This window comes from Pelophylax lessonae (genome assembly GCF_965119305.1).
Source record: "Pelophylax lessonae genome assembly, chromosome: 4".
Classification (NCBI taxonomy): Eukaryota; Metazoa; Chordata; class Amphibia; order Anura; family Ranidae; genus Pelophylax; species Pelophylax lessonae.
In genome coordinates, this window is record NC_138771.1 from 277,936,772 (window position 1) to 277,959,711 (window position 22,940).

Genomic DNA, 22,940 nt, shown 5'->3' on the forward strand with positions numbered 1-22,940 from the left:
TGATGTATATGTCACTTAACCCATATACAGTATCCTCAAAAATGTTAATGATTTCCAGTATTCACTAATCATGAGCAAATCTGCTAGGGTTCAGTTTAGTCACTTTAGTGTGTGTGTGTTGCGGGGGTCATTGAATTGTACTTAGAATCTGCAAAATCAAAACTTGGCATTGAACCAAACTGAAGTCTATTTGGAAGACTACTAATACTAACTGGCCATTTTCAAGGCTAACAGGCAAGCTTTAGGCAACATAGGGCATGGGAAGCTAAGCACTGCCGTGGTGGACATATACCATAGCAAAACAAATACAAAAAATAATTATACCAGCAGCACCCCAGTGGGATACATAAAAAAAAGAAAAAAAAAATATTTTTAGGTAGTTTTTGCTGTGATGCCTGATTTTTATCCTGCAGTAAAAGGCCTGCATTGAAAAATCCATGTAGCAGCCACAAAAAATCTAAAAGCTAGGGAAAAGTCCTTAAATGCTTACTAATTGGGAAGTGGCAAAACAATTTATTTGTATAGTTTGTCAATTTTTTTACATTTTTTATCAGTACTACATTGCAATATCCTAAAAGTGTAATAAAATGCACAAAAACAACAATCACAAATTCCACAACCCTCTCCCCCCCATTACCATATGCCCAGTAATATTCAAATATGGACATTAGACATTAGATATGTGTTAGGTATAAATAAATTGGGTACTATCAGGACAATACACAAGCAGTTGAATAGGCGGCACATAGAAACAGAAAGACAAGACAAGTTTTAGCCTGCAATAAAAATTAGAACGTATTATATGAGAGATAGTAGGCACAGATTTTGTTCAGTGGCTGGACAGTATGTAAACAGCTTCATTAGGCCTCAGTATAGGAGGGGGAAGCAAGATTTTATCTTGAAAAATATATATATTTTTTCATGATTTTTATGGTTTATTGTTTAAGAGATAATAGCTACAAATATTATATAGTGGGTGTACAGTGCAGCTCCATAAAAAAGCAAGCATCAGCTGCCATTTGGAGCTGGAAAAGAAACCTACACTATACCTACCCCAAGTCTGTCAGTCTAAGCCCCGCTTTGTCTAAGTTCTTTAAACTGCAACCCTTCTCATATACAAACTAGTGGAAATTTCCTGGCCTGGGTTTCCTCTAGATGGCAGATTTCCATCCACTATTTTCTTTTTTTTTCTTGCACACAGGAGAGGCCAGGCACATCTGCAATTCCTCTGCTTTGCCAGCATAATCTTCCTCCTCCCAGGGAATAGGGATGGATTAACGGTTTGGTCTGAGCATGAGTTCAGCCCAAACATCACCTGTTCAGGTGTTCGCCAAACACCTGAATTTTCGGTGCGCTCAATGGGATGTTCGGGTGCATGCTGGGTCAGTGACGCCAAAAGGAAGCAGTACCAGCCTATGTCATGGGCGGAGCATTTTTTTTCCGGTCTGGCGGTGCGGTAGGCATCGTGATTTGTTGATGGATCAGGACATTGTTTTTTATTTTCTTAATAAAGGAATTGTGAAAAACTGCCTCCTTATCCTTATTTTTTTTTTTATGAATGGGTAGAGGTACAATGTACCCCATACTTATTCACATGGGGGGGCTGGGATCTGGGAGCTCCTTGTTAAAGAGGGCTTCCAGATTCCTATAAGCCCCCTGCCCGCAGACCCCGACAACCACCACCAAGGGGTTGTCAGGAAGAGCCCCTTAGCCCCATTAACATGGGACAAGGTGCTTTGGGGTGGGGGGGAAGAGCCCCCCCCTGCCCCAAATCACCCCCCATGTTGAAGGCATGTTGTCTAGTATGGTTCAGGAGGGGGGAGCACTCGCTTGTGTCCCCCTTTCCTGGCCTGCCAGGCTGCATGCTCAGATAAGTGTCTGATATGGGTTTTGAGGGGGACTCCGCTTTTTTTAATTTCGCAGTTTTTCTTTAACTTTTAACTTAGTATTGCCAGCTATTGGCTCTCGCTGCCAGGCTGCATGCTCGGATAAGTGCCTGGTATTGATTTTAGGGGGGGCCCATGTCCTTTTATCAAAATCCTGGCATGGGGGTTCTCCTCAAAATCCACAACAGACCTAAGGGTTCCTCCTGTCTTTATTATGTGTCTTTCAGATTCCGATAAGCCCCCTGCCCGCAGACCCCCACAACCACTGCTCAGGGTTGTTGGTAGGAGGCCCTTGTCCCCATCAACATAGGGGCAAGGTGCTTTTTGGTGGGGGGGGTGCAGAGCCCCCCTGCCCCAAGCACCTCCTTATGTTGAGGGCATGTGGCCTGGTAGGGTTCAGGAGGGGGAAGCACTCGCTTGTCCCCCCCCCTTCCTGGCCTGCCAGGCTGCATGCTCGGATAAGGGTATGATATGGATTTTGAGGGGGACCCCACGCAGTTCTTTTTTTTTTTTTCAAGCCAGCCATGGCTTGATGCCATGATAATCAGTTCAAATATAGGTTTTTTTTTCCTTTAAAATGTCAGTTTTGTTGCAGCAGGTTCTATACACAGTACAGGTACGCGACTTTACAGGCATACTAAAATGACTACCCCGTAGGCACTATATTTAAAGCAAGTTTTCATTTTTATTGTTTCACTTTAGGCATCATAAAAATCACTGCTCCCATAGACGTTAATTGGGTTTGCGGCTCGGGTCCAAACTTTTTCTTTTTTCAGGAGTTCTGATGTGAAACGAGCCGGGTGGTGTTCGGCCCATCACTACCAGGGACCTATCAGCCTGGTGTATTCTTATTTATTTATCTAAATATAGTCAGGGCCCTGGAGACAAAAACTGTAGGGGAAAATTGGTGGTCAAAGGCTCCCCACACTTCCACAAAGCAGAGGAAAGGGTGGGCAAATAGAAGGGGGAAATTCTAGGGCTAGGAGAAAGGACAGGAGTCATGAAAATAAAAGTGCATTACTGCTGCTATAGGCTGCCCAATCTTCTTCAAAAAAAGCACCATTCAAAAAAAAGACAAGCCTGAAAGGAGAGATAGGGGTGTTGCCACATGAAGGAAGCAGATTGTGAGTTTTGCTAATGTGACCTCTTCCTCCTCCTCCCCTTCCTCCACCTACTCCTTATTCAACTCCTCCTTGCCTTCCTCCATCAACTCTTTCTGCTCCAATGTAATCATGGCATGAGGAGAGGCCTCCTCTACTGCCTTCATTTCAACTCATTAAATCACCCCCATATTCTGTGAGTTTATGGCCTGTGCTACACCACAGTGACAGATACCTAGCTGCCACTGTTTTGCCCTGAAGGCCACCCCTGCCCTTTCCCATCTGTGGAGGCAGAAAAGAATAATGAAGAGAAGGGTTGGGATGTATGAAGTGAGGATGAGGAGGAAAAATATCAGGCTTTAAGGGGGATGTTCCTCCCTCTCTCAAACCCCAAGAGTTGTACATGGGTGATGTAAGATTGGGAGATCCTCTGTTTGCACATGAGGTGAAAGTGTGCCATGTTTTGGGTGTACATCGTTTTTACATTTTGTTTTCAGTAGATGCAGCGAGGTGCTGCTAAAAAATGTGATTCCTAAACTTCAGCAACAACTGTGCTCCGATCACCCCAAGCTGAAATGAATAGAAAAAGTAGTTAAAGCGTTTGTTACCCCAACATTTTATGTTTCTGATACACTATGTGTCTGCTGTATCATGTACTTGTATGAGAAAGTATCCTGTTCACTTTGTATTGCTTCCTTTGTGTGAAATCCCTTGTGTCCCTGCCAGCCCATCTGCTTTCCTATTAAAACCGACCACTAAGCAGGAGAACACAGCGTGGTCAGTTCTCTAGTTATGCTGGAAGGTATTTTTATGTTTATACAAAAATGTTTTGCCTTTTATTACTATTTTAAACAGAATGGATTGTTTTACTGGGTGATCGTTTACAATGACTTTTAGGTGTTTTAAATTGAAGGACTAACTATCAATCAGTTGTTGCAGGCAGATATTGGTCCGTAAAAGGATTTTTTTGTGTATATATCTGCGCACACAAACAGGACACATAAGAAAATATACACTAGCACTTAAAAATTAAGGATCTCAAGCATAATTTGGTTAAGTAGTTGCAAATCCAACCACTAAAATCTCATATAAGCTTTAGCAAGATAACATCACTTGGAAAGCCTATTTTTTTTCTGTCACTAGCTTTCATTAAAAAAACAGCTGATGATACTAGTATGAAAAAAGGTCCTTGTTTTGGCTCTTTGTATTACGAGGAAACAACATTTTGCCCTGTCTCCCACATGGGATGGCAAGCATCTCTTGTCTACCTTTAAATAATTTACACCAGACAGCTTTTGTTGGATAATAATTTGGCCACGGCCTTTATTTATTGGTTTTTCCAATATTTTATTAACTCATTAAACCATGAATAAACCATTATTAACTTTAAACATTACCATAATTTCACACCACATAACACGACAACCCAGCTTAGCCGCTCGGGTTATTACTAACCACAGAATAAACCTCCACATAAACGTCCCCCTTTCTTCAAAGGTGACCCAACCACATAAATTTTTTAAGGCCGTGACTTTAACACCTTTTTTTTTTTTTTTTTTATATATTTTTTTTTTTATTATATAGGGGGGGGCGGGCGGGAAGCTCCGTTCTGGCTGCTCTCCTGAGGCGACTGACCACGCGCTCCCGCTCACACTCATATTTATAGCCTACCTCGGTTCCAGAAACTTCTGTCACCTGACCTTCCGCAGGCAGCTATTTTGACCAATCCGCTTCTTCTTCCCCTACACTACCTGCCTCTCTCCCCAGTCATGGGAGGGGAACTAGAAACTGCCTATTCCGCAGCCCTCCCATGAGGAAAAAGGAAGAAAATGGGTTTCTTGAAACCCCTTTCCCTTTTTCCATTCATGGGATGGCAAGCATCTCTTGTCTACCTTTAAATAATTTACACCAGACAGCTTTTGTTGGATAATAATTTGGCCACGGCCTTTATTTATTGGTTTTTCCAATATTTTATTAACTCATTAAACCATGAATAAACCATTATTAACTTTAAACATTACCATAATTTCACACCACATAACACGACAACCCAGCTTAGCCGCTCGGGTTATTACTAACCACAGAATAAACCTCCACCAAGTCAGGAGGTGCTAGCCTCCTGACTACCCCACCAGCCCGCGGCCAATTCTATTGCTGTCTGGAAGCCTAGATTCATTATATCCAGACCTATATCCGAAAGATGTACCCCATCCTTCCAATATAAGCCCGGGATACCACCCTCTAAATCTACGTGCCTATAGGACAAGCCATCACCCATACTCATGAACTTTTCTAATTTATGATTCACTCTTCTTCTCATTTTCTCAAAAACCTTCCCCGACTTATCCTGCAACCAAATGAGACGAGGGATGATCTCAGAAAAAATGATGACTGTACCTGGTGAAAATGACTTCCATTTCTGTATGATAAAGCATATCTTAAAGATTAACCTGACTGTTTGCAATTTCCCGATGTCATTGCCGCCCAGGTGGATTAACAAAATATCCGGCAATGGCCAACCATAACTCAGCCTACCCAATTCAGTCATCAGATTATCCCAGATCAACCCACCCTTACCAAACCAATATAGTTCAAATAAACTTGGATCCAGATCCAGATTAGTGCCGTAAATTCTGCTTTCGGCTCTTTTGTGCGCCCAGCGGACATAAGAGTGCCCGACGATCCAAACTATCAACTTCTTGCCTGGAAGCAAAAGGTACATTGTTAGACTTCACATATCTCAAATAGACATTTGACTTCCATCTACCCACTTTCTTTATTGCATCTTCTCCCATCCCCGATCTAGCTGCTGTTGTGGCAGCCCCCATTCTGAAAGAGTGACATGAAATACCCAAATTGCACATGCTCAAAACAGATAGGATCTTTGCCAAAACTCTCTGAAACTGAAACCCAGTAAGAGGAGACCGGTTCTCATGAATAAAAAGACGAGTCCCTCCCCTCGGCCTCAATTCCAAATAGGAACTTAACGATTCCATAGGACATATGGACCGCAACAAACTCCTTCTTAATACAATCCACGTCCCCTTTCCGGACTGATCTGTCTTGGATTTGCGCAAAAATAATTTTAACTGGTCCTTTTCAATTATGACATCTTCCAATAACAGCCCACCCTCATCCTTTTTTGCTCTCGGGACTAATTCTGAAATTCTTAAAGCTGCAAAAAAACAAACCGAAAATGCAGCCTTAAACAGCCTTATTTCATAGGTCGAAAAACAAACCTTTTGCGTTGCCTTACACATATCCACTAAATTAGTGACCGAGATTGGACCTCTATAATCCACTCTAGACTGTTTTTTCTTATAACCTTTAAGGACTTGCTGAACTGAAAAGAAAGATAACATAGACTCTAAACCTTTTAGTTTTAGAAAATAAGAGATCCCGTACAATATTTTGCTAATATGTGACCAGGACAATTTCTTCATCAATAATTTTTCCAGAAAACCCAATACCAACCTTTCTGAAATTGCCACCCGGCCATTATTGGTCTCATTTAAGAAAGACAACCATAATGACCAGGAGCTACAATAGCTCTTCCACGTTGAATTTGCCAGGGAGTTACGAATGTTCTCTTGTACTAAACTATATCCCATAGATGCTTTGGACAGTCCATACCCACTTTGTTTGCTCCCGGTACCAGCTCGAAGAACTTGCCCATCTGTAATCGGGAGAGAGCGTCAGCAATAACATTTAGCTTACCTGGAACATATTGAGCCTTTATCCAAATGTTATGAAGCAAGCATCTGGAGACTAAATGACGAATCAAAGAAATAACCGGTGGAGATTTAGATGTTAAACAATTTATCGCAAATAGTACTCCTTTATTGTCCGTACTCAGCAGGATGTGCCTATTTTGGAATTTCAGACCCCATATTTCTACTGCTACTATGACAGGAAAAAGTTCCAGTAAAACAATGTTTTTTAACAGACCTTTTTCCCTCCATTTTACAGGCCAATTCCCTGCACACCACTCATGCTTCCATATGGCTGAAAAACCAATTGATCCAGCAGCATCCGTGAATAAACAAAAATCCGAATCAGTAATGAAATCTTCCTGAATTATCGCTCTACCATTAAATGACTGCAAAAATTTTGACCATAGCAGCATATCTTCCCTAATGTCCTGAGTCAATCTTATATGGGAATATGGACTCTTTAAGCCTGACATCTTCAAATACATTCTTCTGGAATAAATTCTCCCTACTGGAAGCACTCTAGTAGCAAATGCTAAATTACCTAATAATTTTTGCAGTTCTTTCAACAGAACTTTCTTTTTTCTTATCAGAATGATAATTAAATTGAAAATCCTGTCCAATTTCTCTTTAGGTAATTTGAATTCCATTTTATTGGAGTCAATCAGGATTCCCAAAAATTCCAGCTCTTGAGAAGGATACACCGTTTTTTCTTCCGCTAGAGGAATATTAAACCTAGAACACATGTTTTGGAACGACTGTAACCAACTCAAACATCTGCCAGAATTCCTGGGACCCAAAAAAAGAAAATCGTCTAAATAATGAAGTGTAAATTTTGAATCCGCCTCCGACTGTAATACCCATTCGAGAAAGGTGGCAAAAGCTTCAAAATAAGCACACGATAAGGAACAACCCATCGGGAGAAACATGTAAAAATAAAATTTCTTGTTGAACATGAAACCAAGTGAGTTAAAACAACTCGGATGTATTGGCAGCAATCTAAATGCTGACAAAACATCCGCCTTGCTCATTAATGCTCCAGTACCCAACTCCCTAAACAATTTTATCGCCTTTTCAAATGAAGCATATTCCACTGAACAATCCCCCGGATCTATTTGGTCATTAAGGGAACTCCCGAATGGGAATGACAAGTGATGTATGAGTCTAAATTTATTGGGTTCTTTTTTCGGTATGATACCCAAAGGAGAAATCCTAAAATTAGCGAATGGTGGCTTCAGAAATGGACCCGCAATTCTACCTGCCTTAATTTCTTTATCAATTTTTTCCTCAACAATATGTGGCAACTCATCCACTGATTTTAGATTTCTCACTACTACACAACCTTCTCCTTCAAAGACAGGTAGCTTGAAACCTTCCGCAAACCCTTTAAAGAGCATGCTGGCCATCTGCTGGTCTGGATATTTGCGTAGCCAAATTTGCATTTCTTGTAGGTTCACCAGCAGCTTGCCCCTTAAGAAATGGCTCTTTTCCTACAGATTGAGAGCTAGCTGCCATTTTTTTGAAACATTTTGACACACTATGAGCTCCAGAACAGAAGGCACATTCATGTCTAAAACGACAAATATGCAACCACTTACAACTGGACTCATTAAATGCAAAACATATGCCTTTCCTGTAATTTGTGGCCTGAGCGGCCATAGTCACTGGTCTAGAAATCTGTGGCCTTTGTGGGATTAGCAGGTTAAGCCATAAACCCACATCTTTACATCCCCATTGAAGATCTTTATGGACGGATAATTTTTGTCTAAAGGATTCGTCATATGAAAACCATTCGAAGCCTCCAAAGTTCTTATATGCCTCTAATATGATTTCCACATGATGAAAAAGCCCCACTGCTTTGTATGGATGTTTCTCGCATAATACACCCGCATATATACAGAAGGCCTGCAGCCAATTATTAAAAGATTTGGCCACTGGTCTTCTCCTATCTTCTTCATTTTTTTCTGATTTCAGAAATTCTTTACTAGACGGCAGTAAGGACAGTAAGTCCATAAATTCTCCATTCCAAATTTTCTCCTTGATACTCATACCCAGATGGAAACCCAAAGGTGATGGGGAACAAGGCATGCTTTCCTTAAGACTAATTTCTGGTACACCCACATCCTGAAAGCCCGTTACCCTCTCTGTCACTACCTTCCCCTCATCCGGGTCCAACCATACTGATGACACATTTCTTGTCTGAACCTTATTATGTAGCATATGTAGGGAATTAGCAATTTGATTCAAGGACTGGTTCAGATTACCTAAGATAGTTAAGTTACACTCACCCGGCCCAGCAGTTTGATCCTCTAAAGGAATTTGCTCCTCTGCTGGCCAATATAGCGGGCTTACTTCTCTGTCATCCTGCAGGCAGCTGTCCTTGGGGCCTGAACCGGACCTTCCTTCAACAGCCCCTGCTTCTGAATGCCACCTTGCTGTGCTGGCTTCCTCTGTTCTTGGTGCCTTATGTCCTCTTGTCTTCTGACTTGCTGGGCGCTCTTCAACCGGCGGGCTAAATCTCCTTTGCGGTGTCCTTCTCCTCTTCTGCAGCTCTTCCTTTGCTGCACCACTGCTAGTCTCCGCCCCCATGGACTCGTTGTGCTCCCGTGCCGCTCCGCTTCCACCCGACTCTGGTTTGCCGCGTTGTCCTCTCGCCGGTCTGCCTCTCTTCCCGCCTCTTTTCTCCTCACCGCTGACGCTTCCCACCGCTGACTTCTTCAAATCTTCCGCCGGACTTCTTTCTTCTTGTCCCGCCTCTTCTCTTCTTTCTTCGGTGGACATCTCTAGGCAGCGTCTCAGCCACTTCTCCCCGCCTTCTGCTTCGGCTTTCTCTAGTAGCTGTCGCAGTAGAGTCTTCATTTCTTCTGGAAGCTCCGCTCTGGCTGCTCTCCTGAGGCGACTGACCACGCGCTCCCGCTCACACTCATATTTATAGCCTACCTCGGTTCCAGAAACTTCTGTCACCTGACCTTCCGCAGGCAGCTATTTTGACCAATCCGCTTCTTCTTCCCCTACACTACCTGCCTCTCTCCCCAGTCATGGGAGGGGAACTAGAAACTGCCTATTCCGCAGCCCTCCCATGAGGAAAAAGGAAGAAAATGGGTTTCTTGAAACCCCTTTCCCTTTTTCCATTCATTCTCCTGCCTGTAAATCACCCTGTCACATGCTCTTCCAAATTACACTATAAGCTGTTGTGCTAATTATCTATTGACCAGGCATATCCTACTATTGTCCCCATAAAAAGTGAACCTTCCTTGAAAACAGTCCACTCTATAGAACTTTCCCCACGTCTCAAATCCAATTAATCTGCAAAGTCGATTTAACCCAAAACTGTTGTTAAACAAAAGAAAAAAATAGTTAGGCTCAGAATTTTGGAGATTTTGGGAGGTGTGGGTGATTTCATCTTTTCTCACCACTGCCTCCCAGGATAGCTGGGCTCTCACAATCCCAAAACAATGTACTCCAGTCTACTGCAGGCTTGCATTCTCACTATTTTCACCCACTTCATTAGAAGTGTAAAAAGTCAAGGACCATAGTAAGCTTTTTATATTTTATTTTTTTGCAAGCAATATGAACTTAGGGGTCTTTCAATAGAACAGACGTTCCAATTACATGGAAGGCTGTTTTTTTAAAAAAAAGGCCTGTGAAAAAAAAAACAATTGATAATACAAAAAAACATTGTGCACACTCCAATATTAAGCCACAAGCTTAAAAGTGAAAATTTGTGTATCAGAAGTACAGCCTAATAATTGTGAAGAAAGAAAAGCTGCACTGCATTTAAACAAGCACAAATCTTAATCCTAATAAACAATCATCACATATAGTAATAATAAATGTGATTCACCTGTGTATATACATAATAGTTGATATTCAAAAAGTCATATAAATTCCGAACAAACAGTGTCCAAGCATATTTAGAAATCCATGAAAGAACAATAATATCCAAAAAACATAAATCATAAATCCTTTGGTGTCTTCCACAAGCGCTGAAAGAAACTTGAATATTTGTTTTCCTGTGTCCCACAACCACTCATATGGGGATATTCTCACCTGAAAGGAATAACCTTTCAGCAACAAGGACTCAGGGAAAACACCAAAGGATAAAAATAGTTAAAATGCACTTGCATGTAAAAAGGCTGTTTATCTGTCAGTGCTACACAGAATCCAGAGCCAGTCTACTCTCTCCTAGCAGGTCCTTCTCACTCCAGTATCCTCCCTTTGCTCTTGCCAACATGTTTTAGCATAACTATGTCATCAGGGGCATGTAAAATAAAAAAAATTGCAAAAATTAGGAAACATGCCCTGTGAAAAAACAAAGTCAGACTGTTATCACTGTAGTGCACATGGACAGGGGCAAGCTGTAAAGAGGCTACAGGACACCAACAGCATTTGGTTGTAACAACGGATGAAAAAATTATAAAATCCTTTTCTTCCTCACCCCTAAATTCTCAAAGATGCACAGCGTTTTGCTACCCACAGGCCATTCAGTGTTTTATAAATGAAGAGACGTGCACTATGTATGCTTTCCCACTCACCGGCAAAGCATATTATTAATATGGCTGCCCGCTCTTTTTTAGGGATTCACTTATTGGCCATTTAAAGCCAACTGGCTTAAGTTTAAAGGCTGGTCAGTGCGTTACTACCGGCAAAGCCTGCATTATTTTGCCAGGTCCACAAACACACAGATTTTTTACCCATGGTTGCAGCAAATCCGAACCTCATCTCTAGTGCTCTTTTGTTCCATTTCTGATACTTTCTAATGATTCAAATGTTTTAATTTGTTTCCTTATAATGAACAAAGCTTACAGTGCAAAAAAGTGTAAAATACAGGTATGCTTCATGTTTCACCAACAAACATTATAAATGTCATAATTTCTTGGATATTTTATGAAACATCAAATCATTTGCATCAAATTATATGTGCACATTTATATTTTGCAGACATTAATGGAACTATTATCTGTCCCAATGAAGTAAGAGAAGAATTTGACCCTCATTATCCTCACGGACCTCGTCTTCGTTATTTGAGACTGGATGGAAATGAAATTCAACCACCAATCCCACTTGATCTTATCATTTGTTTTAGACTTTTGCAAACTGTAGTGATTTAAGTGTTGGAAGCTACATTAAGCTAGATGTGTTCAAAAAGTTAGTCAACTTAAACCTTAAAGTGACTTTTTTCCTTAGGTTATTATTTGTGACTTTTAAAAAGAGGATATCTTGTATGTTTTGTTTTTCTTTTTTTTAGGATAACAGCAAATCAGGACTCCATGCAGAACATACAAGATCTTCTCTATTTTGCAAGATGCTTAATTTAATGAAAGACGTGCTAAAGATCCTCTAACACAAATTAAGTTAGTTGGGTTGGTTGGGGGTGGGGGGTATATCATCCAGCAAATTAACAAAATTATACCCATAGCACCTGCAAATATAATGTTTATCCAACACTATGTCCAGTGACGTTATAACAAGAGCCAGGCCTGGATTTATCTTTTAGGCATAACCTATGCCAATTGCCTTGTGCCACCTTCCCAGCCATCTTATTCCACTAGCTTGACTTTATAAAACACTAACCAGTTTCAATGTTATAATACAATGAGATAGTAACAGACAGTGATTGAGAACTTTTTCCCACTCTGTGTCAGTATATCTAGAACTGGCAACAATAGGAGTAGACAATACTGTCAAACTAGCCTAGTTAGTGCTAGCAGTTCAGTCCTAGGTGTATAGACTAGGGTGGGTAAACTGTAAGTGAACAGTACAATAGTCCAACAAAAAAACATGAACAAACCGTGCAAGAACAACAGCAATGAGGACCCACTTGGATTGCAGGCAGGACAGCCTTCTGAAACTTTTTTTTTCAGAGTCATCAATAGGAAGTGCAGGTGGCTGTGTACTTCCATAGTAGCTCTCACATTTTGGACCACAACCTTTGTTGTCTATGGTGAAATCTGCACCTGATAAGTAGGGCAGGTTGTTTTAAATTTACAAAACTGGAGGAGAAATTACTTTCCAGAAGCCATTTATTCATATTTTTCTATTTAAATTAGATTTAAACAGCAAATTGCTTTAGGGGAATCCTTTTCACTTGTGTGAAAATGAAAATGTCTTCTTTAATCTTAACCCAACTTACACTACATTGACTACGCACCATGGCCCACATGGGTACAATGCTTCACAATAGTTAAATGAATCGTTTAACAAAGTTAATGTGTCTATGCTCATTCTGTATAATGTTGGATAATTTTGGTATAGACGGCCACAAATGAAACATAAAACTTAAAAAAAATTGAAATCTAGAAGAAAATGAATCCAATATTCAAATTTTTACCATAACATAAAAATCTCTAATTAGCAAAAAAGCATCTTACTAATGCTAGTGAGTCTGGTGCATTATCACAATGCTCTTCATAAGAGTAACAACAGAATCACCACCCCCAGTATGGCTATTGATAAAATGTTACTAAAGGTAGATTTTCTTTTTAAATAAAATATTAAACATGTTATACTCATCTGCTCTATGCAATGGTATTGCACAGAGAAGCCCTGAACCTACTCTTCTGAGGTCTCCAGCCAGCAATCTTGGCTCCTCCCCTTCTCCGTGTGCCCCCATAGCAAGTTGCTTACTATGGGGGCACACAGTGCATGCTTCTTCCCAAGCTGTGTGTGTCTATGGAGCCACGGTCCACAGACACACACAGCGGGGCTTAGCCCCACCCCCGCTTCCTCCTAGCTGCATTTGATTGACAACAGAAGGAGCCAGTGGCTCCTGCTACTGCCCCAGTCCCTGTGTGAAGAGGAAGAGAGGGGAGAAGAGATGCAGCTGTACCCAGGGATGTATCTATACTCCCCTCTCTTCCCCTTCACACAGGGAAGAGGGAAGACAGAAAGCTTTAAAACATTTTTTTAATGCAGGGAATACACTAAGACTTTTAAAGAGCCTATCTGAGCTCTGCCTATATCAGACTGTGCCTTTCAAATGATCTTTTTAGGATATAAAAAGAAAAAAAACGAGTGTGGTATCTAAAACCAATTGAAATCAAATAACACAACCACAAATAATCTGATAGTGAAAATTCACAGTGATAAATACAGGTAAAATTTGGTGATATTGAATGCAAACATACATAACCAATTACCTGGTGCTCCTGCGAATATTGCACTTCAAATGCACAAAAAAGACATGACACGTGATGTGTGAATACCATGCAAAAATCAAAACAATGAAACAATGTCATATGAAAAGAAGGACATTCAAATTTTCATCACTGAAAAAGTCCCATATAAACGCTGTGACTAATTAAAATCCAGTCCCAAATATGTGAAAAACTATAAAGGTGCCATTTATAAACTCCTCTGAGTGCTGCATGCATCACCAGTGTGCAAAATAGTGGGGTCAAATGGCCGCTTACCAGACACCAGCTGTCAGAAGGCATATAGGAATGCTCCACTGAGCGAACTTGATCTGTGTCACCTCTCGGCCCATGAATGAACAAAGAAGAAAAGGGCTGATAGTGCATTACCTTTCAATTGTGTTTACTACAATCCCAGTTGACGCCTTCTGAGGGGAAACACGTTGGGTGGAGCCAGCCATGTCGTCATCGCGCACAGACCGTACTGCAGACGGCCGTGCTTCTATTTGTTTGATGCCCATTTTAAGCATATTTCATGTAAGTGCAAATCTTTTTTTAAATAAACACAAATGAAAGTTAATGCACTATCAGTCCTCTTCTTCTCTCTTTATGCACGGGCTAAGAGCCCCTGTTTGACAGGGAAGGTGACACAGCTCAGGTTTGCTCAGTGGAGCATTCCTACAGTATATGCCTTCTGACCGCTTGTGTCTGTCTGGTAAGCGGCCATTCAACCCACTATTTAGCACGCTGGTGATGCATGTAGCATTCGGGGGAAGTTTATGAATGCCACCTTTCCAGTTTTTCACATGTTTGGGACTGAATTTTAACAGCGTTTATATGGGACTTTTTCAGTGATGAAAATTTGAATGTCCTTCTTTTCACATGACATTGTTTCATTGTTTTGATTTTTGCATGGTATGCACACATCACATATGTCACATCTTTTTTGTGCATTTGAAGTGCAATATTCGCAGGAGCCCCAGGTGATTGGTTATGTATATTTGCATTTAATATCACCAATTTTTTCCTGTTATTTTTCATTGTAAATTTTCCCTATCAAATTATATGTGGTTGTGGTATTTAATTTTAATTTGCTTTAGATAGCGCAACTCGTTTGTTAATTTTTATTTACATTTCTCCCGGTATCAGGGAATCCTAGGTGCTACAATCTTTAAGAGAGAGTAGCGCATTCCCTGATTATTTGTTTTCTTCTATTTAGGATATAACTGCCAAGAGCAGGTGCACAATGCAAGATCACTGCCAGCAGGGTCCACTGTACCACAGAAGAAAAGAGTGGGGAAGGGTTCCGATTTTACCGAGCACATCCTGATGCAGGTGCAGCTCAAAAACCCTTTGCAGCGGTTGTCCTTTGCTGTATTTTAATTTGTTTTCTGGTGAAGTGGATCATGACAACAAATATCACATTACGTTTTGCTCTTGAGCATAGGGTTTAATAGGTGCTACATAGGCCACAGGGGATAAAGAATTAGGGTCATATAACAATGCCAAAAAAAAAAGTTCTCCTGTTTTCTAACTAGTTAGATTATCTGTTAATGTTTCTTAACAACATTGCCTACGCCTTTATTAGTGGGGAGCTGGAGGCACAAGGAAGGCAGTGAGGGAAAGTTTTGTTATCAAAGTGCCTTCAAGGATAGGTTTACCTAAGCACCTTAAATGAAAAATAAATCAGCAGATGACTCATATGGGCTAATTCACATAATTTAGGTATATTATATCTTATCATTTTATATGTTTAAAAGCCTTATATACTTAAGTATTTGCATTTTTTTTTATAATTTGTGAATGGACCATACTGTATGAAAGCCTGTCCCTGAATACAGTATATTTACTCAAAGCTTGTAGTTTGCTACAATATGTATGACTGGTAGTTATAATCGGGTTAGCATGATTTCAGTGACTATTTAGTTCTGTACTAACAATTTTAAGCAGATCACCCTTGGCAATCAATGATATGGGAGGGTGAAGAGGGTAAAATGCAATGGAAGCATTTAATTTAAAGTGGTAGGGAAGTCTTGGTTGTAAACAACAAACATGGGACCCTTGCAGGTTTAAGTCATGTTACACTAGTAGGCACTACATACTAGTACATTATGACAGACTTACCTATAAATGAAGCCCTCCAGAGCTGCGCTGTCATGGCTTCTCAGTGCTTCCATCTTCATCAGGTCTTCCTTGCTGGGTTCGGTATCTTCGCCCGCTTGAATGGCTGGGCAGTGGTGATGTCACTCCTGCGCATCACATTACTCGCTGACAGGCAGTTGGGAGATTTATGAACAGAACAGACCTCTTCTGTTATATAAACTCTGCCTTTAAGCAGATTTTGTATTACCTCAGTTTACTACCATTTTAGGAATATATGGAAAGGGAGAAGGAAAGCTGATAAAATGTACTTGAGAAAAAACAATTGTGTTATAGCTAGAAATGTTACGGTCTATTTGAAAGAAATGTTCTTGACACCATCACTAAACATTCAGCTCATGCTTTTCTGGAAGAATCAACAGATGAATCTGACTGGAATATTTGCAGCATGTTAATGGCATCAAAGAAGAATGGCTTTCCTAAAACAAAACATTTCCCTGAAGGCTCTCAACTCATTTTGCTCCAAATAATATTTGACACGTATCCTACCAAATTACATGTCTTTTTAAAGGGGTCGGGTAGAGCTGTAATTTGTATTGGTTGTCTATATTTTTGTTTTATTCATTTTAATTAGACAAAATGCAAAAAAACTGAAAAAAATACATTTCCTATAATATTTCCTTATGCAGAGTTTACTTAAATTGCACTACCCCAAATATGTGCCCCAAAATGTTACACATTAAGGATCCTGGCTACCAGGATAATGCAGTGTGGTATTCAAAACTTAGCTGGCATCTTAGGAGAACATTTTCACTTTTGTTGTTACATTGTGAAACATACAGGATTAGCTAGCATATAGGCAAATAGACTGTGCACTTTTGAAAGGGCAGTTGCCCTCTGCAAATGCATTTGCACCAGCTTACTAAATGAGGTAAAGCTTCATTTTCCAAAGAACAACCAACCAAACCCAAAGAAAATTAAAAAAATAAAAACAAAAAAAACAGCATTTTTGCTTGAAATTGGATATTGGAAGCCAGCAGAGCTCTCCCCCATTTACTAAGCTCTGAAGCAACTGCACTTTAAAAAGTGCACAGTAAATTAGAATTTAGTAAATCAACCCCATACTGTCAATGTAGCACTAAGAAAGAATGAGTCAGTTTGGAACAGTCAGAAGATGGTTCTATAGTGCTGCATGCACAGGTCCACATTTGCAAAAAACCTTACATGACATGCATCATTCCTGCATGAGTATTTGATACTCACAAAATAACACAAATGTAAAAAATCCTGCATGAGCATTTGGTGTACTTGATATGCCTAATGTTAAGGTTTTATTTTTTTTTTTTTTTTTATTTGGGAAAAATGCATATTTTTTTTTCTCAAATAGGGATTGGATCATGTAAAGGGAGAAAGGATCCAGCCGACATCCCCGAACACCTGCACCACTGCAGCAAAAAAAAAAAAAAAAAACTGCAGACATACAGTAGATCACTATTACAGTGATCTGCTGCCATTGGGAGAGAAAGTGGGTGTTGGGTTAACTTTTCTCTGATCCAATATGGATGATGGAATTCCCAGAGAGACCCAAAGATGTCAAAGAGGACATAGCTGGGACTTTCTATGGAAAAGAAAGCATGAAAGTACTGTGTGTAAATGATGGTTTTTATGGATCTCTCCAATGGGGGGATCTGAAACCAGATAGCTAAGCTAGTGAGTTTGTAGGCTTACTACTGAGCCGCTGCTGTGCTTGAGAACTGGCTATTCTGACACAAACACTTCTGGGATCCACACCTGATATAAAAACCAGCCTTGTTAAAACAATGGCTAAAAGAGAACTAGGTAAAAGAGTCTTGATACAAATACTGTAGAGATAGCTGTTTTTTTTTTTTTGAAGATTACAAATTAAGTATGCCACTTCATCTCAGCCCTTGTGTTGGCTTGGATAGAGCACAACTGCTAACACAATTTTCACTTCACAATTTTCACAAATTTCACACACATTGTGGGCATAACTGTATTTAAAGGAAAGAAACATTGAGATTGTGTCATATCTAATAATATTGCAGTAAACTATATCAAATTGCACAATAGCCTCTGTTAACAGAGGACAATTTATATTTCACATTTCACTTTCATCGTCACTATAATCCTAATTCAAAAAAATTTGAGAGAAGTTAAAAATTCCCCTCCCCCCCAACCCACCTTTTAACCTATTTGCATCAGGATGATCAAACACTTGATGATGGCCATAATAACATGACAGCTGCAAGAAAATGCTAGAAATATTTCACTGTTAAAGCAACTTTATTTTAGGTATGCTTTGTGAAAATGAGAATACAATCTGATGAGCTCAGACTGTTTACCTCTTGCAGTACTGTGTTTCGAGCACAGTAAAACATTGCAGCTATTCAAAATCTAAGGTACAATTCTTAAAATGAACCTCGCAGTTCATAGCAAAAAGGTCCTATATTGTAGCATTCTTGCAAGATTTGGAATGCTCAGCTTTCCCAGGACTCCTCAACCAGGTTCAGTGACGTCATCCTCACCAAAGTAAAGGAACCAGAAGCAGGCATTTTTTCCTTTTTTTTGTTAGCCCTAATGTTTCAGGAAGAGTGGGCTGGGAGCTACAAATAAGGTCCAAGGCAGCCCATAGATTATGCAGCAAGTTGAACAAAAGAAAATGCCTTGGTTCCCCCATCCAAACATTTGATGTGGATAGGGGAACCCCTCTCGCTGTGGTATTTCATTCATTCTGACAGCAGGGAGCTTTACCTGGCGTCAGAATACAATGATCAGTGTTGCCGGCAGCACTGATCGTTCAGGAAAAACCCGACAAGCTGATTGATGGACTTGTGTACAACCAGTATGTTGATACATTGATCAACATTCCTGCTGAACTGGCAGAATTTCGATTCCTGAATGGTCGGCTTTAGTTTTTGTGCAGTGTGATGTCGTTTTGACCCTTTTGTGGCCACGGGTAATAGATGCCTTGATGTCCAGGCTAAAGTTAGCACACGAAAATGCATTGGTTAACTCAACATTAAATCTTATATCAGAGGGAGTAAGGGATCACCAGTGTGGCCATAATTCAACAGAAAATGGCTTTATCTTGCAAAAAAGCAAACAAAATAATGCTTTTAGCAGCCAAACAGAAAAACATGGATTTCCTTCAGCACAACAGAAAGACAAAGTAAGCTTGTCTTCAGCACAAATAAAACAAAATAATGTCTCACAGACCTGCAGGGGGTGTATCACAGTCCAAAGAACTCCTGGGTCTCTCTAGCAGACAGATCTCTTACCAATGCTAAAGAATTAAAACAATTTGTCCAGACATTCGTTTAACCCTGAGACTCCTACTACCCTATCTGTCCCACACCCATTCCTGAAGTCTTGTACAATATATATATGTGTGTGTTTAATTTTAAGCATTTAAAGCTTTTTTTTGGTACACTGTTTTAATAAAATCTGTGTTGTGGTTTTTTTTTATTATAGGATGACAGATATGTTTAGTTTAATTAAACATTATTTTGCTAATACTGTAATTGCTTTTGGCAATTATAGTATTAAACAGATCAATAGTGCCACACTTTTTCTATTTTAAAATAGAGCAGTTGTCAGGTGTTTCCTTCTCTTAAACCTAAAGCCTGTAGCATATGCTCCATAGCAATACACACTAAAAGCAGATGCCAGTGATTAAAGCAACCAGGATAACTGCAGAAAATGGCTTTGTCAGATTGGAGGGAATTCTCTTGCCCGGCTTTTAGGCAGTAAGTAAAGCCCCATACACACGATCATAAAATCATACAAAAAATGCTCTCAGAAGTGATTGAACGATAATATGATCAATAGTATACTGTACAGCTTTCGTCTGAAATTATCCAAAGGGTACAGTTTTTGTCCAAAAGTACAATACAAATACAATACAATACATTACATCACTTCCAAATTTTATTTCTTAAGTCATGTTTGGCATACAAAACCCTTGAGCGGGGTACCATCTTTCTAACGCTAGAAGAACTGGGTCTTATGCATTTATTGGAACAGTACTGTAATGCATTGGAACTAAGAAAGGATGAGAAATTGTCCTGTCCCTGCATGAATTCCATACTGCTGAAACATGCCAAAACTATTATAGGTGGTATAAATAATCACTGAATAAATTGTTCTCTTTTTTTATGGAGAATAGCAATCATTCCCTATTTAATGCAGAGATGTTTCAACCTGATACAACAATTCTGTGTGAATAGCAATTTCCAACAATTAAAAACATTCAGTATTTCTTTCTAGTACACATCTCCATAACCTATTGTTTGCTTATATTTATCCTGTATGGCCACAAGTAGAATATATTATTAAACATATTGTCTCAAAGTCCAACATTTTCCTTGAAAGGTTTAAACGAGACATAAAAATTGGTTTGAATAAAGTAGACACCCAAAAAAACTACCTTGACACACTCCACATGAACATCCTTGCATATTAGCCTCTAGCTAGCCTTACACAAGCCTTAATTTTGGGATGTATGGATGGATGATGAAATTAGTAGGTTTATAGGGACAGAAAATGAAAGCTGCATAAAGTAAGCTGCTTATTTTTAAAAAGAAGAGAAAGATAGAAGAAAAAGTTAGGTAACTCAATTGATAAAAAGAAAATTACTAACCTAGGTTGGTCTATCAATCTAAGTTGGTCTAAAGAAATAAAATCAAATGGAGTGAAGATCAAAAAAGACTTTCAGTCCCCTGCTTCCTTAGGCTGCTCCATAACAGAAACTCCATATAGTATACCCAACAGCTACTTGCAGAATTCTTCCATTTGGTCCAACTAGAACATTCATTTCAAGGACTGACTGCACAAAGCAAACAGGTTCTGTGTAAGACACCAATCAAAACTTTGATTTGAAAGCTAATAAATAAAAAAATAAATAAAAAAATAATTTTCACTTAAAAATAACTCCCTTTATGTCATATGTAAAAGAGGTTTCTGCATAAACATTATTATATTTAATTCACTAAACTCACAGTTACCAACAGGAAGTATCTAAAGCAGTGGTTCTTAACCTGGGTTCGATCGAACCCCAGGGGTTCGGTGAGTCAGTCTCAGGGGTTCGGCGGAGGGGCAACAGAGCAATTGCTCCCCACGAGAAAATATTACTGATTGTGAGGCCATACCCCCCCACCGCTTGCTGTTTGAGTGGGCGGGATGGGGATGTACCTGACCACGGAGATCGCGCCCGCCTGGAAGAGGGAAGTGTGAGCAGCTGAGCAGAGGGAGCCGAGTGAATGTTCCTGGAGGTAGGCTCAGCTAGCTGTACATGGTGGATTCCTTTACAAGCACCTCTATGCTAAGTCTGCTGTTACTGCAGCTTAGCATAGAGGTGCTGTTAGCTGACAAATGGAAATGCATGTCCTTTTCATTTAGCTCAATAAGCATTGTGAATGCCCCCTGGTGTGTGCCCTCCTGATACCCCATGGTATGCCCTCCCAACACCTCCCCCCCAGTGTGTCCTCCTGACACCCCATGATATGCCCTCCCAACCCCTCCCCCCCAGTGTGTGCCCCCCTGACACCCCATGGTATGCCCTCCCAACACCTCCCCCCAGTGTGTTCCCTCTTGACACCCCATGGTATGTCCTCCCAACCCCCCCAGTGTGTGCCCTCCTGATACCCCATGGTATGCCCTCCCAACACCTAACCCCAGTGTGTGCCCTCCTGACACCCCATGGTATGCCCTCCCCCAGTGTGTGCCCTCCTGACACCCCATGGTATGCCCTCCCAACCCCCCCAAGTGTGTGCCCCCCTGACACCCCATGGTATGCCCTTCCAACCTCACCCCAGTGTGCCCTCCTGACACCCCATGGTATAGCCTTCCCACCCCCCCCCCAGTGTGTGTCCTCCTGATACCCCATGGTATGCCTTCACAACCCACCCCCCCAGTGTGTACCCTCCCAACCACTGATGTGTGCCCTCCTGACACCCAGTGTGTGGCCTCCTGACTCTCCAATGGTGTGTGCCCTCACTACCCTCCCCCACAGTGTGTGTCCTCCTGACCCTCCCCCCAGTGTATGCCCTTCCAACCCCCTGTTGTGTGCCCTCATAACCCCCCCCCCCCCGGTGTGTGCTCTCATAACCCCCCAGTGTGTGCCCTCATAACCCTCCCCTGGTGTGTGCCCTCCCAGCCCCCTGGTGTGTGGCTTTACTGATCATTGTACACTGTCCTATCCACTCCTGTCCTCTGCCCTATTCTCTGTACACCGTCCTCCAGCCTACTGACCACTCTATCCTTCCCTACAATCAACTGACCCGTATACACTGCCCTACATGCTACTGGCCTCTGTACGCTGCCCTACAGCCTACTGACCTCTGTACGCTGCCCTACAGCCTACTGACCTCTGTACGCTGCCCTACTGCCTACTGACCTCTGTACGCTGCCCTACTGACCTCTGTACGCTGCCCTACTGACCTCTGTACGCTGCCCTACAGCCTACTGACCTCTGTACATTTTACTTTGTATGATACATTTAATTCAGTTCTGTAAACAACACCTTATTTTCTGGCAGTGCCCCTCCCGAGACTAGACTCATAAAATCATATTTTATTTTTCCAATTAAGAAGGGTTCGGTGAATGCGCATATGAAGCTGGTGGGGTTCAGTACCTCGAACAAGGTTAAGAACCACTGATCTAAAGGATGGTTTACATGAAAAAAATATAACAATATCATACAGTGCATCCGGAAAGTATTCACATCGCTTCACTTTTTCCACATTTTGTTATGTTACAGCCTTATTCCAAAAAAATCATTATTTTCTACAAATTATACCCCATAATGACAATGTTAAGGAAGTTTGTTTAAAATCTGGGCAAATGTATTAACCTTCTTGTAAAAGAGGTTACTTACATTGTCACCGGGATCCAGCGATGTATGCAAGCGGTATGCGGCGGCGGATCTTCCTCCCGATCCTCTCCGTGCCCCGGCTTCCTTCTCCTGTGACATGACGTTCGCAGGGGGGTGGA

At 40.8% G+C, this 22,940-nt stretch overlaps 1 protein-coding gene across 2 annotated transcripts in view; it reads left to right on the forward strand.

Moving 5' to 3' along the window:
• KERA (keratocan) overlaps positions 1-12,367 on the forward strand; it is a 37,757-nt gene extending 25,390 nt beyond the window's left edge. Inside the window, exon 3 of one of the 2 annotated variants that reach the window (XM_082256978.1) lies at positions 11,638-12,367. In XM_082256978.1, coding sequence (XP_082113104.1) covers positions 11,638-11,807 — 170 coding nt within the window. In that variant the 3' untranslated portion in view covers positions 11,808-12,367. The remainder of the gene's footprint in view (positions 1-11,637) is intronic. The other variant, XM_082256977.1, reaches the window with a different exon arrangement.
• Positions 12,368-22,940: the final 10,573 nt, after the last annotated feature.